This window comes from Nomascus leucogenys, chromosome 19 (genome assembly GCF_006542625.1).
Source record: "Nomascus leucogenys isolate Asia chromosome 19, Asia_NLE_v1, whole genome shotgun sequence".
Taxonomy (NCBI): domain Eukaryota; kingdom Metazoa; phylum Chordata; class Mammalia; order Primates; family Hylobatidae; genus Nomascus; species Nomascus leucogenys.
The window spans coordinates 43986573-44013988 of NC_044399.1; the positions used below are offsets into that span (position 1 = coordinate 43986573).

A 27416-nucleotide genomic window follows, 5' to 3' on the forward strand; every position below is an offset into this window, starting at 1 on the left:
AAAATTTAGAAATGGCTTAAATACTACCACCCAAAAAAGTGATTTTTTTTTTCTCCAGCATGACATGACAAGTTTGCCAGCCTTGTATTTCATTTAACCTCCACAGTCTATGCTTCATCCAGACCAGACAAGCTGCTTTCAAGTCCTTGGACTCACTGAAGCCTTTGTTCATCTGGTTCTCTTGGCCTTATGAGGGAAGAGAATACGCTTTTCCTATTTTTCTACCAATTCGAATCCTAAATATCTTTTAAGGCTGAAATTAACTATTACTTTCTTCAGGTAGGCTGCCCTAACGCTCATTAGAAAAAATTCCCTCATTGGCCAGGTGCAGTGGCTCACACCCGTAATCCCAGTACTTTGGGAGGCCAAGGTGGGCAGACTGCATGAGTCCAGGAGTTCGAGACCAGCCTGAGCAACATGGTGAAACCCTGTCTCTACAAACATTTTTAAAAATTAGCCAAGTGTGGTGGTGCACACCTGTAGTCCCAGCCATTCAGGAGGCTGAAGTGGGAGGATCACCTGAGCCCGGGAAGTAGAGGTTGCAGTGAGCCGAGATGGAGACATTGTACTTCAGCCTGGGTGACAGAGTGAGACTCTATCTCAAAAAAAAAAAAAAGAAAGAAAAACAACAGTCCTTCCTCCAAGTGCCCAACGCATATTACCTGTAATTCTTTTGTAGGCTCTAATCCTTTGTTTTATTGTTCTTAGCTGCTTGCTTTCCCCACTACACTAAGAATTTTGAGGGCAAGGTCTTACCCATCTTGGTGTTCCCCAAATCACTTAGTACAGTGTTTTCAACATATAAATATATTGTATAGGGATGCGGTTCAACTGGTAAGAACAGCACAGTGTGGGCCTATCTGGTAGATATAGAGACCAATTTGCCCACAGTAGGAGCACACAATTATTCTTGGAAAGGCTAATAATGTTGTATTCTTTTTTTCTTTTCTTTTCTTTTTTTTTTTTTTTTGAGACAGGGTCTCAATTGGCCACTTGGGCTGGAGTGTGGTGGCACAATCTTGGCTCACTGCAACCTCTGTCTCCTGGGCTCAAGCGATCGATCCTCCCACCTCAGTCTCCTGAGTAGTTGGGACCACAGGCATGCACCACCACACCTGCCTACTGTTTGTATTTTTGGTAGAGACAGGGTTTTGCTATGTTGCCCAGGCTCAAACTCCTGGACTCAAGCAATCTGCCTGCCTCTCAAAGTACTGGGATTACAGGCATGAGCCACCACACTTGGCCTATTCTATTTTTTGTGATCAGAAACTTTCCCATGCAAGGTGGGAAGGGACATCTAGGAGTCAGTTCTGCAAGGGAATACAGAAATACAGACAGCACTCTTCAAGGACATTACCACCATTACCTAGGTCATGCCTACAATAACCATGTGACATTTTCAGGGGATATCAAAACAACTCTTTAACCCCTGAGAAATAAAGCAAGAAATGGCCGGGCGCAGTGGCTCACGCCTGTAATCCCAGCACTTTGGGAGGCCAAGGCAGGTGGATCATGAGGTCAGGAGATTAAGACCCTCCTGGCTAACAAGGTGAAAACCAGTCCCTACTAAAAATACAAAAATTAGCTGGGCTGGTGGCAGGTGCCTGTAGTCCCAGCTACTCGAGAGGCTAAGGCAGGAAAATGGCGTGAGCCCGGGAGGCGGAACTTGCAGTGAGCCGAGATTGCGCCACTGCACTCCAGCCTGGACAGCAGAGTGAGATTCCATCTCAAAAAAAAAAAGAGAGAGAAAGAAAGAAATAAAGCAAGGAATAAGGTAGTAGAGCAACATCAAAGAAGAAGCTTTAAGCCTCTGACTCCTGGAACATTCTTTCGGGTAAGGACTAGATAATATACCAAACTCAAGACTACACTTTGATTTTCAAAAGAGTTGATGTCTGCAGTCTGAACATTTCACAATTATAAATCTTTCTGTCAAAGCAACTCTGAGTACATATTTCACTTTACTGAAAAAGAACTATGAGAAGCACAAAAACATGCCATTCTTGCTTCTAGGTATGTGAAAAACCATTATTTTGCAAGTTATTTTTCTTAAAACTTTGTTTAAACAAAGAGATTATTGCATAGTAATTTTTTATACTTTTCCTAATTGTGATATTTCAACATAAAAATGAAGCTATCATCTTTGGAGATTTCCAAGTGAGATGGCATGATAAAAACCAGAAAGCAATACAAATACCTCCCCTTCAAAGTCACCTTAAGCACCAAAACTATAAATATTTAAGGCTTGGTGCAGTGGCTCACATTTGTAATCCCAGCACTTTGGGAAGTCAAGGCAGGAAGATCACTTGAGGCCAGGAGTTTGAGACCAGCCTAGGCAACATAGCGAGACCCTGTCTCTACAAAAAACAAATAAAATAAAAAATTAAAACCTATAATTATTTTAAGATAAGTTATAAACCAGTTTGATCTCATTTTAATAAGTAAATAAATCTTCTATTTAAAAAGAGGTGAGGTGAGTTACAAACAGGGGAAGGATCTGAAGAAGAATATTAAGACTATTCATCCTAAGTACTAACTGAATGCTTTTCACTTTCTTTTTTGATTAATCTGTATTTATTTCCATGAATATACATTACATTTTTATTCCATGGCTTTTTGGAAAAAGTAAACATATACCATAATTCTGTGTGTGTTGTGTGTGCTGGTAATAAAAGTTTCTGAAACAAAATAAACTGACTATATAGATAAAGGTATCCAATTTTGGCTATTTGAAGGGTCTGAATTAGTTTAGGTATGTCCATTTAGAATTGCCAAATATCTATACAATTCAGAAATTGCTCTTTGAGTTTTTCCTCTATTAGAAAATACCCACCTAAATACCCAATGATACATGCCAAAGGCTTCCTAGTGCTTTTGCTTTTCAGTGGACTTCCAGATAGTTCAGCATGTCTGTCTGCATCTGAGGAGAGAAAGAAACATGGAGATAACCAATGAAATGGATTTTTCTAGCCAGACTACATACACCACAGAAATAAAGGTACAAATGGAAAACAGTACAAAATAGCCACCAGATTCCCATATAATTTCCTTTTGGGTTTGAGAAAATGGTTTCTAGTTCTGGTTCCCAATTTCTAAATGGGATTTACATAAAATAACATGTAATTAATTATTGGTAGTACTATTATTTTGAGATGGAGGCTCACTCTGTCACCCAGCCTGAAGTGCAATAGCATGCTCTCAGCTCACTGCAACCTCCACTTCCCGGGTTCAAGCAATTCTCCTGCCTCAGCCTCTTGAGTAGCTGGGATTACAGATGCGCACCACCACGCTGGGCTAATTTTTGTGTTTTTAGTAGAGATGGGGTTTCACCATGTTGGTCAGGCTGGTCTCGAACTCCTAACCTTGTGATCTGCCCACCTGCTCACACCTGTAATCCCAGCACTTTGGGAGGCCGAAGCGGGTAGATCACCTGAGGCCGGGAGTTCGAGACAAGCCTGACCAACATGGAGAAACCCCATCTCTACTAAAACACAAAATTAGCTGGGCATGGTGGCGCATGCCTGTAATCCCAGCTACTCGGGAGGCTGAGGCGGGAGAATTGCTTGAACCCAGGAGGTGGACGTTACGGTGAGCCAAGATCACGCCACTGCACTCCAGCCTGGGCAACAAGAGTGAAACTCCATCTCAATAATAACAATAATAATTTACATGCAAGAGAATACAGACAGCACTCTTCAAGGACATTACCACCATTATCTAGGTCATGCCTACAATAACCATGTGATATTTTCATGGGCTATCAAAACAACTCGTTAACCCCTAGAAATAAAGCAAAAAAAAAGGGTACCAGAGTAATATGGAAAACACTCACTTTAAGGCCCCATATAGGTATAGCTAATACACATCCAACACACTCATGCTTTTTTATTGCATGTGCCCATCTCAGAAATATGCTTCATTTCTAGCCATGGCATTTCTACATTATAGCAGAAATAATGGCTGTAAAGCGCAAGGTGGAATCAGTCTTAATGTAAGATTGAATTGACATGGAAGATAAATGACAGCTGCTAAAGGCAACAAACTTGGCCATCTCTGACCTAGATGAGCCATACTTGGCCATCCCTTCCCCACTGTGAAGGCTTAACCTATCTTGGCGAAACTCAATTGTTACACTAGGGATTTGCAAGAGTAATAATGGGCCATTTGGTTTTATCACTGGTTTTCTACCCCTGATCAAACTATGTCACTGGTGCTGAGATTTAAAAGGCTACCTGTGTGCAGAGAGTATTTTAGTCAGAATAGTAAGAAACTGTGAGGATGGGTATTAGCTAATGAAAGTTTTCATGATGCTCATTATACCCTATTGTAAGACATTTTCAGACAAAGAAAAATAAAGCATGCAATACAAACATTCTGTGTCTTAATTAGCTGTCATTTGGAAGAGTAGATGTGTAAGACAAAGGGACAAAACAAAATGTGTATTGAAACACTTTAATACTGTCATAAATGTTAACAGAATCACTTTAACTTGTATGATTCTACTATGTTTATGCCTTTTTCCCACCTTCAAATATTTGACAAAAATGTCCTACAGGTTTTCTGATTTACTGAAGAATTTTTCCTTTTGCAAACTGAGACATTTCTGGGCATACACACGGAGAATTTCCTTTGATATCCATAGAAATTATTTGCTCTACTAGAGTTAAAATGTGCAAGTCTGGAACTTCAAATAATTTTAAATAAAAGTTAAGTTTTTATGAGCTGTAGCCCTTTCACAAAAAAAAAAACTATTTTCTGAAAATTATTAAACAGAAGATGGCAAAAGAGCATTTTTAAAAAATTCTCATTGTGGTTAAAAAAACACAATGAGATACTATCTCACACTAGTCAGAATTGCTATCATTAAAAAGTCAAAAAATAACAGATGCTGGCAGAGAAAACAGAGGTTGCAGAGAAAAAGAAATGCTATACATGGTTGATGGGAATGTAAATTAGTTCAACCGTGTGGAAAACAGTGTAGTGATTCCTCAAAGAGCTAGAAACAGAACTATCACCCAACAATCCCACTACTGGGTATATACCCAAAGGAATATAAATCATTCTATCATTAAGACACATGCATGTGTATGTTCATTGCAACACTATTCACAATAGTAAAGACATGGAATCAACCTAAATATCCATCAATGATAGACTGAATAAAGAAAATGTGGTACATGTACACCATGGAACACTATGCAGCCAGAAAAAAAGAATGATATCATGTCCTTTGCAGGAACATGGATGGAGCTGGAGGCCACTATCCTTAGCAAACTAATACAGTAACAGAAAACCAAATACTGCATGTTCTCACTTATAAGTTGGAGCTAAATGATGAGAACTCATGGATGCATACAGGGGAGCAACAGACACTGGAGCCTATTAGAGGGTGGAGGGTGAGAGGAGGGAGAGGATCAGGAAGAATAACTAATGGGTACTAAGCTTAATAATTGGATGATGAAATAATCTGTACAACAAACCCCCTTGACACAAGTTTACCTATATAACAAGCCTGCACATGTACCCCTGAACTTAAAAGTTAAAAAATAAGTTTAAAAACATTAAAACAGACAAAGCACATACTGCAGAGAGCCTAAAACAATTAGGAATCTGAATATATAGCACCCAATTATTGGCTAATTATTATGCAACCACTGACAAGTATAAATGATCCAATTTCTTTTCTTCCTATTCAGTTGATTCCCATGAGAAAAAATAAATTACTAAGCTATGAAGCTTTTCACCTATTGTTGAATAATAGTGAAGATACCGGCAGAAATATGATAAACATCTTGTGGAAGAGTAATCTAAATAAACACTAGGAAGCAACCCAAAGCCTGTAAAGATCAAACGCTTGCCGAACCATTGAGTTAACACTACATAATTTCTTGCTAATATTAGTGATTCACCTGAAATTCAAGTTATATTTGGGATAAGGACAAGATAAATTTTTCTTTCTTCTCTATTAATAAAATAAAGCCAGAATGAGTCACCTTGGTTATTTTCTCAATGTCTTGACAAAGGCAATCACCGTATTACTAGTAATAAGATTTGCTTTTTATTCCAGTCTAGACGACCCAAAGGAAAACTGCCATATGGCAGCAATTGATAGACATTGATGGCTATTATCAACAAATCTGTCAAAGAGGTAATCAACACAATACCCAAAGATGTTTCATTTTAAACTATATTTGCTTCTAATTTCTCATTAAAAATAGTAGGATTAATTATGTGATGTTCTAAGTGACAATTTGCATTACAGAGTACCTCTGAGAGGGAGATCAAAGCTTTTTAGAAAGAAGCATATTTCACTAATCCTGATCATATTTTATAGAAAGTTCCAGCTACTCAGGAGGAGGAGGAGGGAGGATCCCTTGAGTTAGAGGCTATAGTGAGCCATGATCACACTACTGCACTCCAGGCTGGGTGGCAGAGCGAGACCCTGTCTCAAAAAAAAAAAAAAGTAGTTGGTGGCAAGAATTATGTCTCAACTGTGAAAAAATTAGAGTGAAAAGATTCTAGGACTGCCTTAGTCACTCTTTAACATAAGAAAATTGTAGCCATTCAGTAGGAAAAATACAGTTGGCCCTGAGGAAATAGCCATAAGTGGGATTGTCTGGCCCACACTTGAGTTGGTTAGAAGGAATGCCGGGCTGCACTCAATGCCAGGCCAACAATGGTGCCACTTGTCAGCCAGTCCTTGCTCCAAAATTACTCACCTAACTCCACTTCAACATGGAGATATGCATTTGAAGTGCACAGATAATGAAAGCAATCTGAGAAATGCCCAAAGAACCCAGAAGGAATCAAAACCTGTCCAGAGAGAACATCTGTATCTCACTCAAGTCACTTGACTGGTCACAAGGAACACGTCTTTAGTTTCCTAGCGCAGGGGTCCCCAAGCCCCAGGCCTCAGACCAGTACTAATGGTACCAAGTTAGGAACCGGGCCGGACAGCAGGTGAGCATTACTGCCTGAGCTCCGCCTCCTGTCAGGTCAGTGGCAGCATTAGATTCTCATAGGAGCGCAAACCCTATTGTGAACCGCTATGCGAGGGATCTAGGTTGCCTGCTCCTTATGAGACTCTAACTAATGCCTGATGATCTGAGGTGGAACAGTTTCATCCCAAAACCATCCCTGCCCACGCCATCCAGTTCGTGAAAAAATTGTCTTCCATGAAACTGGTCCCTGGTACCAAAAAGGTTGGGGACCAGTGTCCTAGAGGATGATCTATATTTCCTTGGGGTTAACCTAGAAATACACTATTACTTTTGTTGAAACTCATGGTTATTTTTCTACAATGTTTTGGTAATACTGGGGGCAGTGAGATAGAAACCCTGCAATATACACACAGAATTCACAAAAACATCCCACATGTGCATTCAAGACCCCTGACAAGATAAAACTATCAGTAGAGTTTGCTTCTAGAACTGGTAAAGTATTTTTAAAGAAGCCACAAAACCCATGAATTTTTTTTATAAATTCAACTATTAATATGTCTTTTTTTAAAAAAAAAATCTGCTTGGCAAATACACCATAAAGTCAAAGAGAAAACGGCGGAACTATTTGTATCGCATATCACAGATTAAGAGCTAACTTTGTTAAAATATAAAAAGTTCCCACAAGTCAGTAAGACTGCCAATAGAAAACAGGCCAGGGGCAAAAACAGTTGACAGAAAATGAGATAAATGGTTTTCAAATATATGCAAAGATTTCTATCTCATTCAAAATGAGAAATGCAAGCTAACGTAATATGTCATCTGTCAATTAGTCACGGGTTTCAAAGATGGGTAACACTGCCAGCAAAGTTCTAGAGAAATAGGAATTGTCTAGATGTTGTGAGTGGGACTGTGAATTGCAGTTTTTCTACGGGCAATAAAACTACACCAAAATTCAAAATGTATGCTCCTTGGCCCCAACTTTAACTTTTAGGAATCTATCTTGTAAGGAACATTCCCATTTTATACATCAGTATGAAATGATATCTGCATAAGGATATTTGTTACAACATTATTTATGATAGAAAATGACTGAAAATAACTTAAAAGCTTTTAATAGGGAACTAGTTATAGAACAACAAAATAGATTATGCAGCTGACACAAAAAGGAGGCAGTTCTCGATACAGTGCATGGTATGTTAAGTAAAAAGAAGCAAGGGACAGAGCAATATAGAGAGTATGTTAATATCATATAGAAACAAAGAATAAGCCTACTTAAGATTCTTATAGATGCACAGAATACTTTTGGATACTTAAGGCAACAATGATAATGGTTATCACTGAATGGGGTAAATCAGGAATGAGAAATGTGATGAGATTTGTAACCACTTTTGTCCCTTTAGAAAAATTTTTCAGTATCCATTCAAAACTAAATTTTTATTAAAACTAAACTCCCTCGGCTTATACCACAAGGCACAGACTAAAAAAAAATTTAAACTCTCTACCAAAAATACCAAAAGAAGCACACCAACTATTCTCATGTTTCAAACTTAAAATTTCAGAAAAGCTTATACAATCATTAACTTTAGCTGAGAAATCTCTAGAAAAATCTCATAAAACACATTTTTCATGAAGTGGGGTCTTGAGATACTTCCAAAGTCGAATTAGCATCTTCAAACAGAAAAATAGCTTCAGGTTCCTCCCAAATAACCTCATACGGGGGAACATTGTGGCCCATTCAAGTCTGGTGTGTTATCAGCCCAAACCACTTCACTCTCTCTGCAAGCCACCAAGGTGCCAGGCAAATCATCCAGATTTACTTTTCCAGGCACTTTAGCTTCATCTTTGGAATGTTGCTAGTAAACCTACTTCTATTTAACCTCAGTCTGTGAGGATCCTGAGTCTCAAGTGGTGATAATCCTGTGTGCATCAGGTGTTTGGATGATTCTGTAGATCTTTGGTGAAGTCTCTGAAATAATGTATGATGACAATAACAGAGGAACGTCGTTCTCCCATACATAGCTTTTTTACTAGGGGGAGGGACCTCAAGGGGGAAAAAAGAAAAGATGGCTAAGTTTTTTTTTTTTAAATAAAATACGGAACACTTCACTAATTTGTGTTGTCATCCTTGCTCAGGGTCATGAAAATCTTCTCCATATCATTCCAATTTTTAGTATATGTGCTGCTGAAGTGAGCACAATGTCCAAACTTGGTATTTTATAACCTTGCTGTTGGGCCACAAATCTTAAGATAACAGTACGTTTCTTTATGCAATGAAGAATTTTGGTCTACCAATCCATTTTTAATAAGTACTGTCTACATAGTAGAACTGGCTCAGGCATTTTACTAATGTTAGTAACTTTTGGCATGGATTTATATAGTCACATATAAAGATTATTAAAATAATATTTAGGTATTTGGGGAAATTGGTTTAAAAAATAAATTTTTCATAGTGAGGCCCCATCTCTAAAAAAAAATAAATTAACCAGGTGTGGTGGGCCACACCGGTAGTCCCACCTACTCTGAAGGCAAGAGGATCACTTGGGCCCCAGAGTTCAAGGCTGCACTGAGCTATGATGGTACCACTGCACTCCAGAGCCTGGGCAACAGAGCAAGACCCTGCCTCTTAAAAAAAAAAAAATTCCTATGTATGGATGAAGAGTGGTAAATCTTCCCACTCCTTTCTCTCAGCCTCCCAGTTTCCCTTCCCTTAGATGTCATTACTCTTTACATATTCTTTGAGATATTTTATGAATCTGCAAAGACCTTTTTTGTTTTTACTATTTGCTTTAATACAAGTTTAAAAAGCTCCCATTTCTTCACTTTTATGCAGTGTCATCTCATAAACTGACTATGACACTGGTTGTGATGGTGCTGCCATGGCCAGAGGCAATTGAAGGGGTCACTTTCTACAGTGCTTGGAAGAGTCTCAAGCTCACAGGGAAGAACTAATAAATTATTCTAAAATGCATTAATTAGAACTCTAGATTCATCAATATTTTGAGAATAACACACTTCTGCCTTATCTGAAAGTACACTCACATTGCATCACAGCGATTCTTAACTTTCTGCAGGGTGGAGGAGGGCCTAACACTGCCTTTGAGAAACTAAGGAAAACTTACTGGAAAACACACACACACAAACACACACACACATACACACACACACACACACACTCCTATACACACCCAGTAGATCACAGACATGGTTGCCTACGGACGTCAGGTTATTAATACCTAATCTCCCTAACAAGCCAAGATCAAGACATCTGCTGAAGAGGTTGTAACAAGGTAAGTGTAAGAACAGAAGAGATGATAGCATAATCAATTAGATGTCAGGAAAAGTTCATTAATTGCTTGTCTGAAAAATAAAAACGAGTAGATGGCTGCTGAAACACTGTCATTTTAAATCTTAAGGTAAAATTATTTAAGAACCTGATTATGTAAAACTCAATGACTGGTGAAGCTATATGTAAAACTCAATGACTGGTGAAGCTAAATACAAAACAAAATAATACATGCTCTCTGAATTTCATCCAGAGAAACAACTGCTCTTTTATTACTATAATCTATATGCTTTCAGAAATAAAATACAGGTAACTTAATTATGATCCCTTTTAGCAGCATGGCCCGTCAATTGTTAAAAAAAATTAGAATGAGACAAAAGAAAAATATACTTCATTGAAGAATAACCAAAACAAAGATAATGTGCAAATTAACTGAAAATTAACACACAAGCCCTGGGGAAACAGAGTTTCCTCAGCAGCCAACTGAGTTGCTGATGGTTTCTCTTCTACTCCTAGGACAAAGATGATACTGGATCCCCACCAATCTTAATGGAAAAGTCTCATTCATTTTCATTCTTAAATGTTTCACTTTTTATTTATTTATTTATTTTTTAATGCGGAGTCTGTGTTACCCAGGCTGGAGTGCAGCGGCATGATTTCAGCTCACTGCAACCTCTGCCTCCCAGGTTCAAGTGATTCTCTTGCCTCAGCCTTCCAAGCAGCTGGGATTACAGGCCTGTGCCACCACGCCTGGCTAATTTTTGAATTTTTAGTAGAGATGAGATTTCACCATGTTGGCAGGCTAGTCTCTAACTCCTGACCTCAGGTGATCTACCCACTTCGGCCTCCTAAAATGCTGGGATTACAGGCGTAAGCCACCGTGCCTGGCCTTCACCATTCTTATTTAAAAAATTATATGAAAATGTGCTTTAAATGAGCTGAACAATTTAGAATATAAATATTTCCAATTCCCAAAATGGGAAAGTGGTAACGTAAGTCCACGAGGTCTCAAATGTTAGCACAAAACCTAAATATAAGCCTAAACTCTCCAATATACATGAATCTAATGTAGTAATTTCCCCTCCGTGGGGCTCTGACATTGCTACCATTTTTTTTTTTTTTTTTTTTTTTTTGAGATGAAGTTTCGCTCTTGTTGCCCAGGCTGGAGCGCAATGGTGCAATCTCAGCTCACTGCAACCTCTGCCTCCCGGTTTAAAGCAATTCTCCTGCCTCGGCCTCCTGAGTAGCTGGGATTATAGGCGCCTGCCACCACGCCTGGCTAATTTTTGTGTATTTAGTAGAGACAGAGTTTCACCATGTTGACCAGGCTGGTCTCAAATTCCTGACCTCAGGTGATCCACCCACCTCGGCCTCCCAAAGTACTAGGATTACAAGCATGAGCCACCGCGCCCAGTCCTCAACTCCCTTTACAAAGCACTTTTCTTCTTATAGAGCTATTACTTAAGTTTTAAAGCCTTTCAACTATTCTGCTAAAAATTATCTTTAGGAACAAAAAGTGGTTTTTTTTTCAGTCATCATTCCTTTTATTGATATCCTCTTTAAATCAAAGGGGAAAATTTAATAATAAGAGATTTCTTAGAATGGCTTTAAGATTTCCTATCTGTTAGGCCAGACAGCAAGTTTTCTCATCCCTTAAGGAACAAAAGCTACACGGCTCTAACATGCTAGCCTGGAATGTGACTCCAGAGCTAACATATTAATTATACACATATTGTCAGAGACATGGTAATGACAAAACAATCCACAATTCATGGATACATATGATCTCTGTGCTAACAAAAATAAAAATAAAAAAGATAAGCAAGACCAAATGTGTTGAAAATAAGAGTAGTAAGTCATGTAAATGTTATGTGGTGATATATATGATACATGATCATGAAATGGAAACCAAACTGGACAAACAGGCTGCTCAACCATATGTTTAGATGCTAGCTTATGAAAATGCAATGTGTACTTTCAGAAAATTCACCCAAAAATGAGTTTAAAGTTTACTTATAATTTGCTAGACCTTCTAATAAATACAGTGTTTGTTATGAAGCACGGGTGAATTTCTATAATGTTGTATGACAATTGTAAAAGGTTCATGGGAAAAATGAGAGGTTTACAAAGACATACAGTCTCTAATTAGTGTAAATTGGCAAATTTTATTTAAACCTAATGAATCCATGTAAGACTGGACTGTACTGTCTCAATTATGGAGTCTCATTATAACAGCATCCTTAGGGGTTATATTGTGGCACTACCTAAGAGGTAAAAGTGCTTCAATAAGGGCTCTGTAGGCAATTCCATCACAAAACCCCACGGAATAGGATGACCTCCCACCAATCTTTTGCTAAGCACTACTCTCTGGTAAAGAGTACAGAAGTTTCAATGTTTTCATTTTTTTTTCAGGTTGGCATGATACAAATGGCAGCACACAAAAACAATGTTAAAAAATAAACCAAATAAAAGGCTGTACACAAGAACTTATGTTTATTGCAAACAAACAAACAAAAAAAAAAGAAAGAGAGGAAAAGAGAAAATGGTCAGAAGCACAACATATAAGGTTAAGAATTTAAAAGCATCTTACATTCTGCCCTAATGGCAGCATAATTAATAGCAACAAACGGCCGTCTTGCTGCCTGCCGCAGCCGGAGGGTATTTTTGCAGACCTGACGAGCAAATTTTGTGAAATATGTAGTATGAAGGAAGAAAGCTTGGCGGGTCTTCACTGCAGACTTTGGACTCCCAGTGTTTCGCACTGGCATTCCCTGCATGGCCTGGCGGGACACGTGACTTCTAACACGAGGGTCCTGCAAAATCAGAAAACAACAAACACTCAAAGAAATGAACTTGCCCAAATATATTACTGTTTGCATCATGCTCAAAAGTGCAACTTTTAAATCTTTCATGAAGCATTTACAACGTCACTTGGTGCACTACCTCTAAAAGAGAGAATTAAAGTGTGCACTTTTGGGAAAGAGGTGGGGAGTAGAGAAGGGAACTGTGGAGAATACTGTACTGTTGTACAGGAATCCAAAATCACATTCGCAGTAAGTAGTATGAAACTGCCAAGGGGGTTAACTACACTTTTTTTTTTTTTTTAATTAAGGAGTCCCGAAAGTCCGTCAGCACTGAAAAAGGGTAGTCGCCCACTGGTAAACACAGGTGCTTGGCATCTTCAACCTATGAGGATTTTACCAAAATCACATTTAAACTGTTGTTCACCTCAAGATTAAGTCCATACTTCTTGTCCCTCCAAAATAGCCACAGGGAGAAAAAATGCTTAATTTGCATTTATGACTTTATGTACTAAGACACGCCTTCAACAGAATGTAAAGGTTACAAACTGTTTTCAAAAGCAATTAAACATTTAATTTGTAAGCTCTCTACTTATGCTAACATCTCCCACACTCATTGTTTTTTTGTCTGAGACCATTATTCTGAATCCCTGATAAAATTTAATTTCTCTTTGCTTCTCTCCACACCTAGCCTGAATATTGTAGTGCTATGTTTAGCTATAAACATAGCTTTCTTCATTTTTTAATTATCCTATACTGTACTTCTGTTTCCAAGGAATAATCAAGCCATTTAAAAACATGCCATTTTTCAACACTAAAAAGAGTACTGTACCTCTGTAGTTGGGCTAGGAGATAACTTCTCTTCTTCTGACTGGGTGGGCATTTTCAAGCCTCCATATTTTTTCCAATAAAGCCAACAAATTGCACATAATCTACACTGCATATTAGGTGGGCCCCAAGAATACCACTGGTGAGACTGTGTAGCTAAAGTAGAAGAAAAATAAGAAGAAACGAAAAATGCTATTTAATTTGTAACATCAACACAAAATAATCAAATATTTAAAAAATACTTGTCGTGCTTAGTTTACAATGTTATTGTTCCCAGCTTATAAGTCAAACATAATAGTATATTTGTGTGCTTTTTTAATACTCAGAATTCATTAAACCAACTTATTTCCATTATTATATAAAGTGCTTGTGGCCCTGTGAAAGCTATTCAGTGAAGCATCCTGTATTATGCATTGTGCTGCTGAGGGAGTTTTTGTTTTGTTGATTAAAAATACTCTATTGTGTATGTTTCTGGAAATAGGTTCTCAAAAAGATATTAGTAGTGGTATTTAAAAAATCTGGGGCCGGACATGGTGGCTCATGCCTGTAATCCCAGCACTCTGGGAGGTTGAGGCAGGCGGATCATGAGGTCAGGAGATCAAGACCATCCTGGCTAACAGGGTGAAATCCCGTCTCTACTGAAAATACAAAAAAAAAAAATTAGCCGGGCGTGGTGGCACGCACCTGTAGTCCTAGCTACTTGGTAGGCTGAGGCAGTAGAATTGCTTGAATGTGGGAGGCAGAGGTTACAGTGAGCTGAGATCACACCACTGCACTCCAGCCTGGGCGACAGAGTGAGGCTCCATCTCAAAAGAAAAAAAAAAATCTAAATCCAGGTTTCCAAACCCAGGGTTCAGACACCACTCCAAGGATTATTTAAGGTACTCAGAGAGGTCTCACTGATAAAGTCAGGAATCTAATAAAAACAGGTATCTGTCAGCCAGGTTTGGTGGTGAACCCCTGTAGACCCAGCCACTACAGAGGCTGAGGCAGCACGATTGCTTGAGCCTGGGAGGTTGAGGCCACTGTGATTGCACCACTGCATTCCAGCCTGGGTGAAAGAGGGAAGCAGGGAGGAGGAGGGAGCTGGGGAAGGGGAAAGGGAGGGAGTAAGGGAGGAGAGAAGAAACAAACAGGTATCTGTTTTGCACTCCTTTATTTTAATCAATAGGTAAAATCCTTATTTTAAAATCTCCATTTATAGACAGAATTCCTTTCAAGAGTCTAAATCCATATGAAGCGAGCATGGGCAGCTGACATCACAGCATGCTTGAGGCCTAAAACTCAGATGATTTAACAGCTAGCTGAACACTGTAAGCTTGTGTTAGAGTTTTTGTTTTGTAGTTTAAATTACTGACCTGTGACATTTAAAATACATGTGTGATAGATCTGAAGTTTAAGAGAAAACATTGAGGTTGAGACATTAAGTTAATTGGGTGCATAAAAAATTGTAATTCTGTAAGTTTGCCTTAAAATATTATTTCTCTGACCTGTAAGTTACCTTCAAATGTTCAAACAGCACATCAAGATATCAACTAACACTTCACAAACCAATGTGAAAAAGAGAAAATACAGAGACCATTATATTCATGTTTATCGGGAATAACACTGTACACCCATCATGTATTATTTTTGGAGGATTATTATTTTAGGCTTTTATTTGTGTAAATATTTTAGGGCTATTTTAGGCTTTCATTTATACAAATAAATATTTTATACAAATGAAAGCCTAAAAGCCTTTCCTCCTATAATTTAGAATAAGTCATTTTTTAAGACATAAATTTTAAAAATCTTAAACATTAAACTATGAATCTATTTTGAATTCTAAATATAAAATTTCACTTAAAACATACATTTTACGTTATCTAATCATGCACATCATTTTAATAATTGTCAATAAATGCCTTTCTCCTTAAATAACTCAAATTCAATTGGAAAGTAGGTATCATTTAATAAATAGAAAACATCAAGTTCTATCTCTCTATAAGGATAAATCTTATATTAAGATACATTTTATCATGGAGATTAGTAATACATGAGTCTAAAGTAAATATTATAAAATGAAAATAGCTTATTCATCATGCACACATAAAAATAACAGAATAATCATTTAAGGGGATATACGTGAGTGTGAAAGGGGTTTGTAAGTTAAATTTTTTTGGGGGGGGGGGCGGGGAGACGAAGTTTCGCTCTGTCACCCAGGTTGGAGTGCAATGGCGCAATCTTGGCTCACTGCAACCTCTGCCTCCTGGGTTCAAGCTATTCTCCTGCCTCAGCCTCCCAAGTAGCTGGGATTACAGGCACACGCCACCATGCCTGGCTGATTTTTTGTATTTTTAGTAGAGACGGGGTTTCACCATGTTGGCCAGGCTGGTCTCAAACTCCTGACCTCAGGTGATCCACCCGCCTCGGCCTCCCAAAGTGCTGGGATTACTTGCATGAGCCACAGCACCCTGCCTGCAAGTTAAAATTAAGACAGGTTAAGCCACTACCATTTGTCTGCAGGATTCTTTTCATTTTCATTTAAATATACATGAACTTCAAAATCCAAGAATTCCCAATTCAAGGTATTTATGATGCTATCCATGTAAAAGCCTGACCTAAAGAATCTTAATTTTCCACAAATTGTTTCCCTTTGTGCTCCCATGCTGCAAAAAATTGGTTAAACACATCCCCATGTACCATTTCTACAAATTCAGCAACTTGGCTCACACCTTCCTTGGGATCAATCGACGTAATCGTACTCACAGCTGTCCCTCATTCCTATATCCTTCCTGGAGGCAGTAGGCTACATGTACTCTCAAAGAGCTACTAAGAACCCAAAATGGGGCACCAAGTAGGTTTTCAATAAACATTCATTTCCTTCCCTCTCCCATCCCAGGCTACCTTAACTGGAAGGAAACATAGATGATAATATCACCAATGCCCCATTAAGATATTGTACCCTTGCTTGAGATTTAAAATAAACACACAAAGTCTATCAACTACCTAACGGTTCACTTCACCAACCCCATTTAACACCCTGGGCAAATAAAATACTGCCACCATAGATAAATACAGTGGGATCCTGAGGCCAAAAGCAAGTATCATAGAATAGCATCTCCCAAACTGGTGCACTGAGGGAACATGGTCTGAGGATTATATACAGCAGCTTATTCACACAGAGGCCTTTCCTACAGAATTACTTGGAGCTTTAATCTGTCAAAGTAGACTGAGAAACTCCAAAGGGGAATTTGGTATGCATCGTGGGACCACAGTTTCTGCAAAGCTAATACGACTCTAAACACAACTCAGCAAACACTGCTATGCAATAATCAACAAACCCCAAGAGTACGTCAAAGGAAATCCAATGCCTAACTTGAGTGTCTGGTACGTAATAAGGATTCAATAAACAGTCCCTCTGTTGCAGGCAGAAGGTAAGGAGGGGCATCTACTCATTTAGAGGAGACATGCTTCTGCCTTCCAAGGTGCACTGTACTGACCTCAGGCACTTCCCAGACGCTCACACCCCATGAGCCAGAACAGTTCCCGATGCTTAACTGACCTGCCAGAGAAAACTTACCATAGCAGCTCTCACAGGCTCTCCCTAAAAGAGGATTCTGAGGCTGGAACGTGGTCCCCACAGCTCCATTCACTGCACCAGGCTTCCCGTTACTAGTGGATATTTGGTTGGGATTTGGTTTGCTGCTTTCAATGAAATTAAAATAAGGTGATAAAATGATTTGTACAATAAGGCAAAAAGCTCTACATCATTACTGATTTACCTTCACTATTTAATAAACATAAACAAACATTTTAAAATGTGTGGTGAAGAAGAAATAAACTGGTAAAAGCAAGGTGTTAAATGAACTTACACTACTCATCTTTACAAAACAAGTCTATGAAAAAAGGAATCGCTTATGCCTGACATTCATGAAGTAAATACTGTCCCATCTCTTTTCTGGTCTGAATACAATTTCCTTAGAATATCCTCTGACACTTTTTTTTTTTTTTTGAGACAGAGTCTCTCTCTGTTGCCCAAGCTGAAGTGCAGTGGCACGATCTCGGCTCACTGCAACCTCCATCTCCCGGGCTGAAGCAATTCTCCTGTCTCAGCCTCCCTAGTAGCTGGGATTACAGGCGCCCGCCACCACACCCAGCTAATTTTTTGCATTTTTAGTAGAGACGGGGTTTCACCACATTAGCCAGGATGGTCTCGATCTCCTGACCTTGTGATCCGCCTGCCTCAGCCTCCCAAAGTGCTGGGATTACAGGCGTGAGCCACCGTGCCCGGCCCCTCTGACACTTTTGAAAGAGACAAGTTACCGTTTATAAATTCTCCTGAGAAAATAATTATTTGGATCAAACGAATTAAGTGAAAGGCAACATGGTTGTGTTTCAAGAAAGCCACTCTTCAGTTCCTGCTGCTGGTGTGGGGGCTGCTGGCTACCGCACTCCAGCTCTCCAGGGAACTGCACAAAAGTCACATGCTTAGCAGATGCTGTGGGGTCAACAAGGCCTATCTCTAGGTCACTTAGGACTTCAGGAGCTTCTGGCCACTCATGATGACCACTCCGATTACATCTGAAATTTTATCAGGAATATTACATAGCATTTGCAATTTTAAAAACCAATAAAGGTATTTGGAGGTTTTCCTTTTTAAGACAGTATTTTTTAAGAGGAGAAAAGAGAGGCAGGAGGATGACTTGAAGCCAGGAGTTCGGAGACCAGCCTGGGCAACACAGTGAGACTCTGTCTCTATGAAAACAAAAATAAAAATTACCCAGGCATAGGGGCATGTGCCTGTAGTCCCAGCTACTCAGAAGGCTAGGGTGGGAGGATCAATCACTTGAGCCCAGGAGTTAGAGGCTGCAGTGAGCCATGATCATGCCACTGTACTCCACTCCAGCCTGGGCAACAGAGGGAGACCCTTTCTTTTGGGGAGCAGGGAGGGGAAGAGACATCTACCAGAAGTCTATATGCAAATTTCACAAAGACCAAGTCAACAGAGCCATTAATTCCTTAAAAACATGTAGCCCAGATTACCTTGGTATTTCCCGGGCAAACAAGGCTAACTTTTCCCCATGTACGGTAGGCTAACTCCCCTGCTGCTTATAAACTGTGCCCCAGAACACTGCACAGGTACACATAGTATGTTCTCAATAAATTCATAATTCATTTAACATATATTTGTTCAGTGCCTAATAAATAAAAGTCTCTGACCTCAAGGAGCTTTCAATCTCGTTACTTTTTGTGTTTATTTGCTAAACAGAAAATAAGCAAAATAAATCAGTAAATTATTTATCGCAAATGAATGCTGAATGGCCAAATGCAGATTATATGCTGTCTTCCCATATCTACTGATGCAATGAGACCTCACAACTATCAAGACAGCTGAAGTCAGAGTTGACTCAAGGTCTTCCACTTTTTTTTCCACAATTCCATTCACCTGTTAAAGCCTGGTTTGTAAAGCTGGTCTGCCCTGACAGCAAAGACCCTACTTAAGATTTCCTTTTGGTATTGTTATTACAACTATCAGGTGACACTCCCACCACTGCTACCAGAAGAAATCATTTAACCACTGTGTGCACTGAGATCTCTATTCTATAAAATAGGACTATTATTTACACTTCTAACCTGCAATGTATGTTAAAGACAAATTGGTTTTTATTTTTATTTATTTATTTTATTTTTTTTGAGACAAAGTCTCACTCTTGTCACCCAGGCTGGAGTGCAATGGCACGATCTTGGCTCACTGCAACCTCCACCTCCCAGGTTCAAGCGATTCTCCTGCCTCAGCCTCCTGAGGAGCTGGGATTACAGGTGCCTGCCACCACGCCCGCCTAATTTTTACATTTTTAGTAGAGATGGGGTTTCACCATGTTGGCCAGGCTGGTCTCAAACTCCTGGCCTCAGGTGATCTGCCCACCTCAGCCTCCCAAAGTGCTGGGATTACAAGCGTGAGCCACCATGCCCAGCCTATTTTTTTTTTTGAGATGGAGTTTCACTCTTTCGCCCAGGCTGGAGTGCAGTGGCGCGATCTCCGCTCACTGCAACCTCCACCCCCAGCAGGTTCAAGCGATTCTCCTGCCTCAGCCTCCCAAGTAGCTGGGATTACAGGCTCCTGCCACCATACCCAGCGAGACAGGGTTTCAGCATGTTGGCCAGGCTTGTCTCAAATTCCTGACCTCAGGTGATCCACCCACCTCGGCCTCCCAAAGTGCTGGGATTACAGGCATAAGTCACTGTGCCCGGCCAACAAATTGGTTTTTAAAAGACATTTTTCTTTTTTTTGAGAGAGGGTCTCACTCTGTCACCCAGGCTGGTGTGTAGTGGTGTGATCACCACTCACTGCAGTCTTGACCTCCTGGGCTCAGGTGATACTCCCACCTCAGCCTCCCAAGTAGCTGGGACTGCAGGTGTGTGCCACCATGCCTGGCTCTTTTTTTTTTTTGGTAGATATAGGGACTCTATGTTACCCAGGCTGGTCTTGAATTCCTGGGCTCAAGGATCATTCCACCTCAACTTCTCAACAGGTGTGAGCCACCATGCCTGGCCTTCAATTTTTTTTTTTTTTTTTTTTTTTTTGAGGCAGGGTCACCCAGGCTGGAGTGCAGTGGCATGACCATGGCTCATTGCAGCCTCAACCTCTCAGGCTCAGGTGATCCTCCCACCTCAGCCTCCCAAGTAGCTGGGACTACAGTCACATGCCACCATGCCTGGTTATAAAATAGTTATAAAAATGTACTATTTATTATCTATCTACTTAATTATTTTACAGACAGGGTCTCACTCTGTTGCCCAGACTAGAGTGCGGTGGCATGATCACAACTCACTGCAGCATCAAACCCCCAGGCTCAAGCAATCCTCCTACCTCAGCCTCCCAAGTAACTGGGCCTACAGGCATTTGCCTCCATGTCTGGATAATTTTTAAATTTTTTTGTAGAGGCAAGGTCTATTTTGTGCAGACTGATCTCAAACTCGTGGCTTCAAGCAGTCTTCCTGCCTCAGCCTCTCAAGGTGCTGGGATTACAAGCATGAGCCACTGCACCTGGCCCTAAAACATATTTTAAATCAGATAGAAGGCATTTCTCTTCTTACAGTTTTCAGCTGAAACTATACTAAGTGAAAAGTGGTGATTTAGAATGACTAGCATTTTCAATAATATACAATATTCCTTTTTTAAAAAATCTACTACATATAGATAGAACTGTTTCCCCTTGGGTTGTCAAATGACTGGCCAGAGGTTTACCAGAAGTATGAAAATTTCTGATATTTAACCCAGGGCTAAATATGTGTGTTGAAAAAGAGCTAATGCAAACGTACAGTTGAGCTGCCTTAAAAAGAATGAGAGCAAAGTTCATTGCTCAACTGAATCTAGAACGTTATTTGATTGAATACATCACTTGTCTTAATGATAATAATCACAAAAGGAAAACAAGTGTGCCAAGACTGCATATAGACATGTGAATCACATAAAATATGTTCCGCCAAACCAGGTACCTATAGATGAATTCCCAGGGTACAAATGATTGATGTCATTGTGACAATCTGTGACTGTAAGCAAACATTTTTAATGTTTTAAAAGACACATTATATGAAATTGCCCTTCCTTTTATGTAATGCTCAAACCTTCCCTCACTCCCCTCATCTGTGCTCCAGATTCTAGCCCTCCTGCCCTCTAGAGAACATTGTACACTCCCTCTCTCATCTGCTTATACCTCCTTGGTTCATATGCAGCAGTGCTCACCATGCCAATAAGATCACCAATGATCTCCATGTTATTAAATTCCTTGGCTATTTCCCACCAGCATCCAACACTGTTAAATCTCTCTCCCCCTCCCTGAAACATACTCCTCTCTTAGCTTCTGTGATACCATACTCACCTAGCTATCCTTTTTTAGCTATCATATTCTATCTGATCTATAAATACTAGATTTATTCAAGGCTAAGTCAAGGCCCTTTTCTTATTGCTCTCCCTCAGAAATCTTATCTATGGCTTCAAATATAATTATTGTATGCTGATGAAGCTCAAATATGTATCTCTAGTCCAGACCTTCCCACACTGAGTTTAAGACCAATACATCTAGTATTTGGTGACAGCATATTGAACAACTCTTTTCTGATAAACTCAAAATGACCTAACCTGATTCTCTGCCACAGTTTCTGAGCTTAACAAATAGCATGACGACCCACTTCACTGTGCCAGAAACCTAGGATTCACATTTGACACCCCCGCCTGCCATAAAAGTCAGTCACCTCCAAATATCACACCATTTCCAGACTACTACTCTAGGTCAAGCTAGTGTTATCTTTCCTCTCCAAGAACTTCATAACTGGTCCCCTGCATCTACTCTTAGTCCTCTTTCTCAAACCATTTCCCAAAATATAGCAGGTGATCTTAAAGTGCTAATCTGACCATGACTCTTCATTGTTTAAAATCAACTTCCACTGTTCATGAGAACTCCTGGGTAACATAGGGAGACACTGTCTCTATAAAAAATAAATTAGTCGGGTGTGGTGGTGCGCGCCTATAGTCCCAGCTACTTGGGGGGCTGAGGTGGGAGGATCACTTGAGCCTGGGAGGTTGAGGCTGCAGTGAGCCATGATTGCACCACTGCACTTAAACCAAGCTGACAGAGCAAGACCCCATCTCACAAAACAAAAACAAAAATCAAGCAAAATTTTATTCACAAAACAAGCAGTAGGTCAGATTTGGCTTGCGACTATAGTTTGTTGATCCCTGACTTAGATTACATTGACTCCAAAGTCAACGTAAAGCCAAATGGAAACAATTATCTGGGTTACTTGGTCAAAACTAGTTAAATGTATTATTTCATGGTGGCAGCACTTTGAAGTATAAGAAAGTTGGTATGCTTGCTTTTGAAAATCTAAGACACATGAGTTGCAACAGTATTTTATTTGAGGAGTGGCTCTTTTATAAATTCATCACATAAAACATATAATTTAGAAGGAATTAGAAACCACTCTGCAGATGGGCTATTACAGTTCTTAATAAAAATTACAGACTCTAAAAATTACATGTTCTTAAAATTAAACCAGAGTTATCTGTCTTGTGGTAAAAGATCAATATGAAAGTTCACAACTCATTGTCTATGAGGCCTCCTATATGTATATAAAAACATGTATTGGCTGGGCGCGGTGGCTCACGCTTGTAATCCCAGCACTTTGGGAGGCCGAGGCAGGCGGATCACGAGGTCAGGAGATCGAGACCATGGTGAAACCCCGTCTCTACTAAAAAAAATACAAAAAAAATTAGCCGGGCGTGGTGGCGGGCGCCTGTAGTCCCAGCTACTCGGAGAGGCTGAGGCAGGAGAATGGCGTGAACCCAGGAGGCGGAGCTTGCGATGAGCCGAGATTGCGCCACTGCACTCCAGCCTGGGTGACAGAGCAAGACTCCGTCTCAAAAAAAAAAAAAAAAAAAAAAAAAACACGTATTATACAAAATATCAAAATTCTGGAAACAAAAGGCTAGTTATTAACAACTGTAAATAGGTTGAAGAGGGAGAAAAGGCTTACAGCAGCACATAGAACTGTGCAATAAATTTCATTTTAATCCTAAAAGAATCTAGGATAGAACAATATACACGTGGTGCTTAATAAACCAATTCTTCCTGAACAAATGAATAAGCAAACTCTGAAAATCTCAACAAAAGGATATAGTAACTTATATTTCTTTTAAATTTTTTGCAGAAACGAGGTCCCCCAAAGTGCTGGGATTATAGGCGTGAGCTACCATGCTAAGCCTCATTTAAAACAAAGCAAATGGAAAAAAAAAATTGGCATTCATTTTGAGATGACAATGATTTCTGAATTCAAAGGATAATAATGATAGAACACTAGACAAACAAAACAATCAAAACCTCTCCATTATTTATCACACATTTACCAAATATGGTTCTAATTGCCATTAGAACCAAAAAACAATGTAAAATCCTCAACCAAATAAACAACAAACCTCCAAAGAGCAGTATGCATTACCCAAACAAAATCTATAGTTTGAAAAGCTGTTGGCTTTCTGAAACACATTTGCTTCAAATAATACAGCATTTCATAGGTTTCCTGACACTTTCCCTGCAGCTTTGATTTGATAAAATATAGTACATAGTACACATTTCTTCCTCTAGCCTGAGGTTTCTCTCACTGGCTCCTTTTTATTATAGTGGTATAATAGTAACTCTCATGCTTTGTAGAAGAAGAAAGATACACAAAAGTTCAAATTTTGCTGAAACTGAACAAAATGACATATTCTGCAATGATAAAATTAAGACCATAACAAATATTTTAAAAGATTTCAATTACTTACTAAGTTGGGATATATACTTGTTTCAGTTTACTCTCAGCTTCTGCTGCTTTTAGACGTTTCTAATTCAAAAGATGAATAAAATATTTTACATGCAATGCCTAATTATTACTACTGTTCATTGTCTTAAAACTTCACAAGAAAATAGTATTAAAGTGTAATTCAAAAATTACAATTTTAAGATAAGCTTTTCTTTCATATGCATCTTAAACTGCAATAATGTCTAAGAAAAGTCACTAGATTCTGTGGTACAGAACTTTAAGTATTAATACCATTTTAGGCATAGGTTTAAAAAAATAAAGCAATGAGCAACTTCGTTTTCCATTCCTCTATGAGTGAATAAACAGGACCTTTAAAAAGTAACCATTTTTACTTTTCAAATTTAGTTTCTACTTTATTGCTTATTTGCCTTTCTAGAAGAAAACACACACACTCTCTCTCTCTCTGCTTTTATAAAAATATTCAGAGATTATTTGTTTCCAAAATCCAGACAAGAGGAGTGACTGTGGCTATTCTAAGCAGAACTAAATAAGCATTTATTCTCAAATGTTGGGAGATATGCATTAAACTTTAAACCTCAGCTGAATTCACATAATATTCTACTGGAACCAATTAGGAGCCATATGTAGGGAAAGGAATGGGAAGGAGATTATATAATCAAATCCAGACACTGACCAACATGATAATGCAGGCAAATAGAGAAGTAAAATAACATATGGTTGATGTCCAAAAATAAGACAAACCAGAATATAAGGCTATCTTCTATTTTCCCAATGAGGAGAAAACAGAAATACTTAGGGGGACAACTTGAAACTTTTAGAACAGGGTTGAAGTTTTTGGAAAGAATATTATCTACTTTTCAACCATCCTTGATACCATCATCTCCATCTTTACAGACTCTTTTTTAATAATGTAGGTTTCCAGACTACATGGTCTTGATCTATACCTAAGTTGTTTATAATAAACACTTTTTGAATTATATTGACACTGGAAATTTTTCAACAAGCCATGAGTATCTGTTCACTATTTGTGACCTCAGCAATTCACCACGGTACTTTCGGTTTTCAATTTTTATTTATTTTTAGAGACAGGGTCTTGTTATGTTGCCCAGGCTGGACATGAACTCCTGGGCTGAGCAATCCTCCTGCCTCAGCCTCCCAAAATGCTGGGAATATAGGTGCACACCACCACACCCAGCTCACTATGATATTTTAAAAAGTGATTCATAAAATGTTTTTTATAGCATCTAATACTTGCCGCTGTATAACCTACATATATAGGAAAAATAATGTCTGTGTTAAATATATTTGCCTCTTTATCAGTTCTAATATGTGCCTATACAAATATAACACAAGTATTGACTGATGTCATTTCGGGAAAATGTACTTTTCCCCAGAGGTAATATTATTCAAAAAATAAGTAATTGAGAGTTACCTGAATTTAGGATATTTGAGAAGGACTCAAAAATCAAATTTAAGAAAAAGCTTATGTACAGTACCAAAACACCATACTAGTAAGACTACTACATTTAAGGTCAAGGATTTCGGGGGTATAGCCACACAAATGTCATGTAAAGAGGTTTCAGAAGATCTTTAAAAACATATCAAATTATATGGCTGATGACATTGGTCTAAATTCTCAATTCTTCATAAAAATAACTTGTTCAAGAGGTTTGTGTTAGCATCACATCTTTGATCATTGCCATGAACTACAAAGAGATGAAGTACCAGTCAAATGCAAGGAAAATAATGCCTCTCTAGTGGTATCTCTCCAAAATATTTATCATAATTCACGTGAAGTCAATGAAATATTAAGATTAAAATCTTAAATAATATCCTAAAGATATGAAATCATGTAGTTTAAAGTAGTCTGGAAAAAGTAAGGTAAACAAATTTAAAATTAGTACATCGCTAAAAAATATTAAAATATAAACAGAAAGTTCACTTTAACACAACCATATTGGTAGCAATATGAAAAAAATTACCTGTTGCACATATCTGTCAGTAGTTTTCCACATGTAATAATATTCAATGATGCTAGTCAATGATTTCCAAGGAAGCTGAAAAAAAATCAACATATCATCTATGTTAACATATAATAAAGTGACATGAAAATAAGCTACTATAGAAAGTGCTTTCCTTAAAAACCACTTTTTTTTTTTTTTGAGATAGACTGTCACTTTGTTGCCCAGGCTAAAGTGAAGTGGCATGATGTCAGCTCACAGCAACCTCCACGTCCTGGATTCAGGCAATTCTTCTGCCTAGCCTCCCAAGCAGCTGGGATGGAAGCACATGCCACCATGCCCAGCTAATTTTTTGTATTTTTAGTAGAGACAAGGTTTCACCATGTTGGTCAGGCTGGTCTCAAACTCCTAACCTCAGATGATCTGCCTGCCTCGGCCTCCCAAAGTGCTGAGATCACAGGTGCGAGCCATCACACCTGGCCCTTAAAAACCACTTCTTAATCCAGTCTGCAGCAAAACAACATGGCACATGGATACATACGTAACAAACCTGCACATTGTGCACATGTACCCTAAAACCTAAAGTATAATAATAATAAAAAATAAATAAATAAATAAACCACTTCTTTAAAATAATGAAGGAAATATCCATAAGGAAGATTCATTCTAGAATATTTGAGAAATTTAAAGTTAATCCTTAGCAAACAGTACCCCAAACAAGTCATATTCAGTATGGAATGTGAATACAACACATTCCATTTCTCATTCCGTTTATAAATTTTACTAAAAATTATAAACATCATAACTGATAACATTTCTTTCTCTTTTTATTGAAGAGACAGGGTCACCCAGGCTGCAGTGCAGAGGTATGATCATAGCTCACTGCAGTCTCAACCTCCCAGGCTCTTGTGATCCTCCTGCCTCAGCCTCCTCAGCTGGGACTATAGGTGTGACACCATGCCCGGCTAATTTTTTTTTATTTTTTGTAGAGTTGGGGTCTCCCTATATTGCCCAGGCTGGTCTTCAACAATTAGGTTCAAGGAATCCTTCCACTTCAGCCTCCCAAAGTCCTAGGATCACAGATGAGCCACCATGACCAGCCCTGATAACATTTCATGACTTACTTGGCAAAGTTCTCAAGCTACAGGTGGGGCTGCAGCATTATTTTAGAAATGGCATTTAAACAGCTTTAGCCTGAGTTATTTCAGCTTGCAAAGATGGCAGCTATGACTGTGTGTCATTTGGTCTCTGCAAATCCTTGAAAGAAGCATTGAGGAGGACAGGAGAGACAGTCTAG

The 27416-nt window shown here is 38.8% G+C and overlaps 1 protein-coding gene and 1 non-coding gene across 12 annotated transcripts in view; both read right to left on the reverse strand.

Moving 5' to 3' along the window:
* The window catches only part of MTA3 (metastasis associated 1 family member 3), a 271716-nt gene that overhangs the window by 33982 nt on the left and 210318 nt on the right, over positions 1-27416 (reverse strand). For 7 of the 11 annotated variants that reach the window (XR_004026930.1, XM_030799375.1, XM_004091472.3 and 4 more), the window contains exons 10-15: positions 26141-26215; positions 24160-24218; positions 17416-17540; positions 13858-14009; positions 12815-13037; positions 2834-2920 (exon numbers count right to left, since the gene is read on the reverse strand). Coding sequence is in view for 10 of the 11 variants with exons in the window: in XM_030799375.1 (XP_030655235.1) it covers positions 2834-2920; positions 12815-13037; positions 13858-14009; positions 17416-17540; positions 24160-24218; positions 26141-26215 (721 nt within the window). In the remaining variant the exon portion in view is untranslated. The remainder of the gene's footprint in view (positions 1-2833; positions 2921-12814; positions 13038-13857; positions 14010-17415; positions 17541-24159; positions 24219-26140; positions 26216-27416) is intronic. The other 4 variants (XM_030799376.1, XM_030799379.1, XM_030799373.1 and 1 more) reach the window with 1 other exon arrangement.
* Positions 9029-9136, reverse strand: LOC115831591. Its single transcript, XR_004027119.1, has one exon. It is a non-coding gene; the product is annotated as a U6 spliceosomal RNA (small nuclear RNA).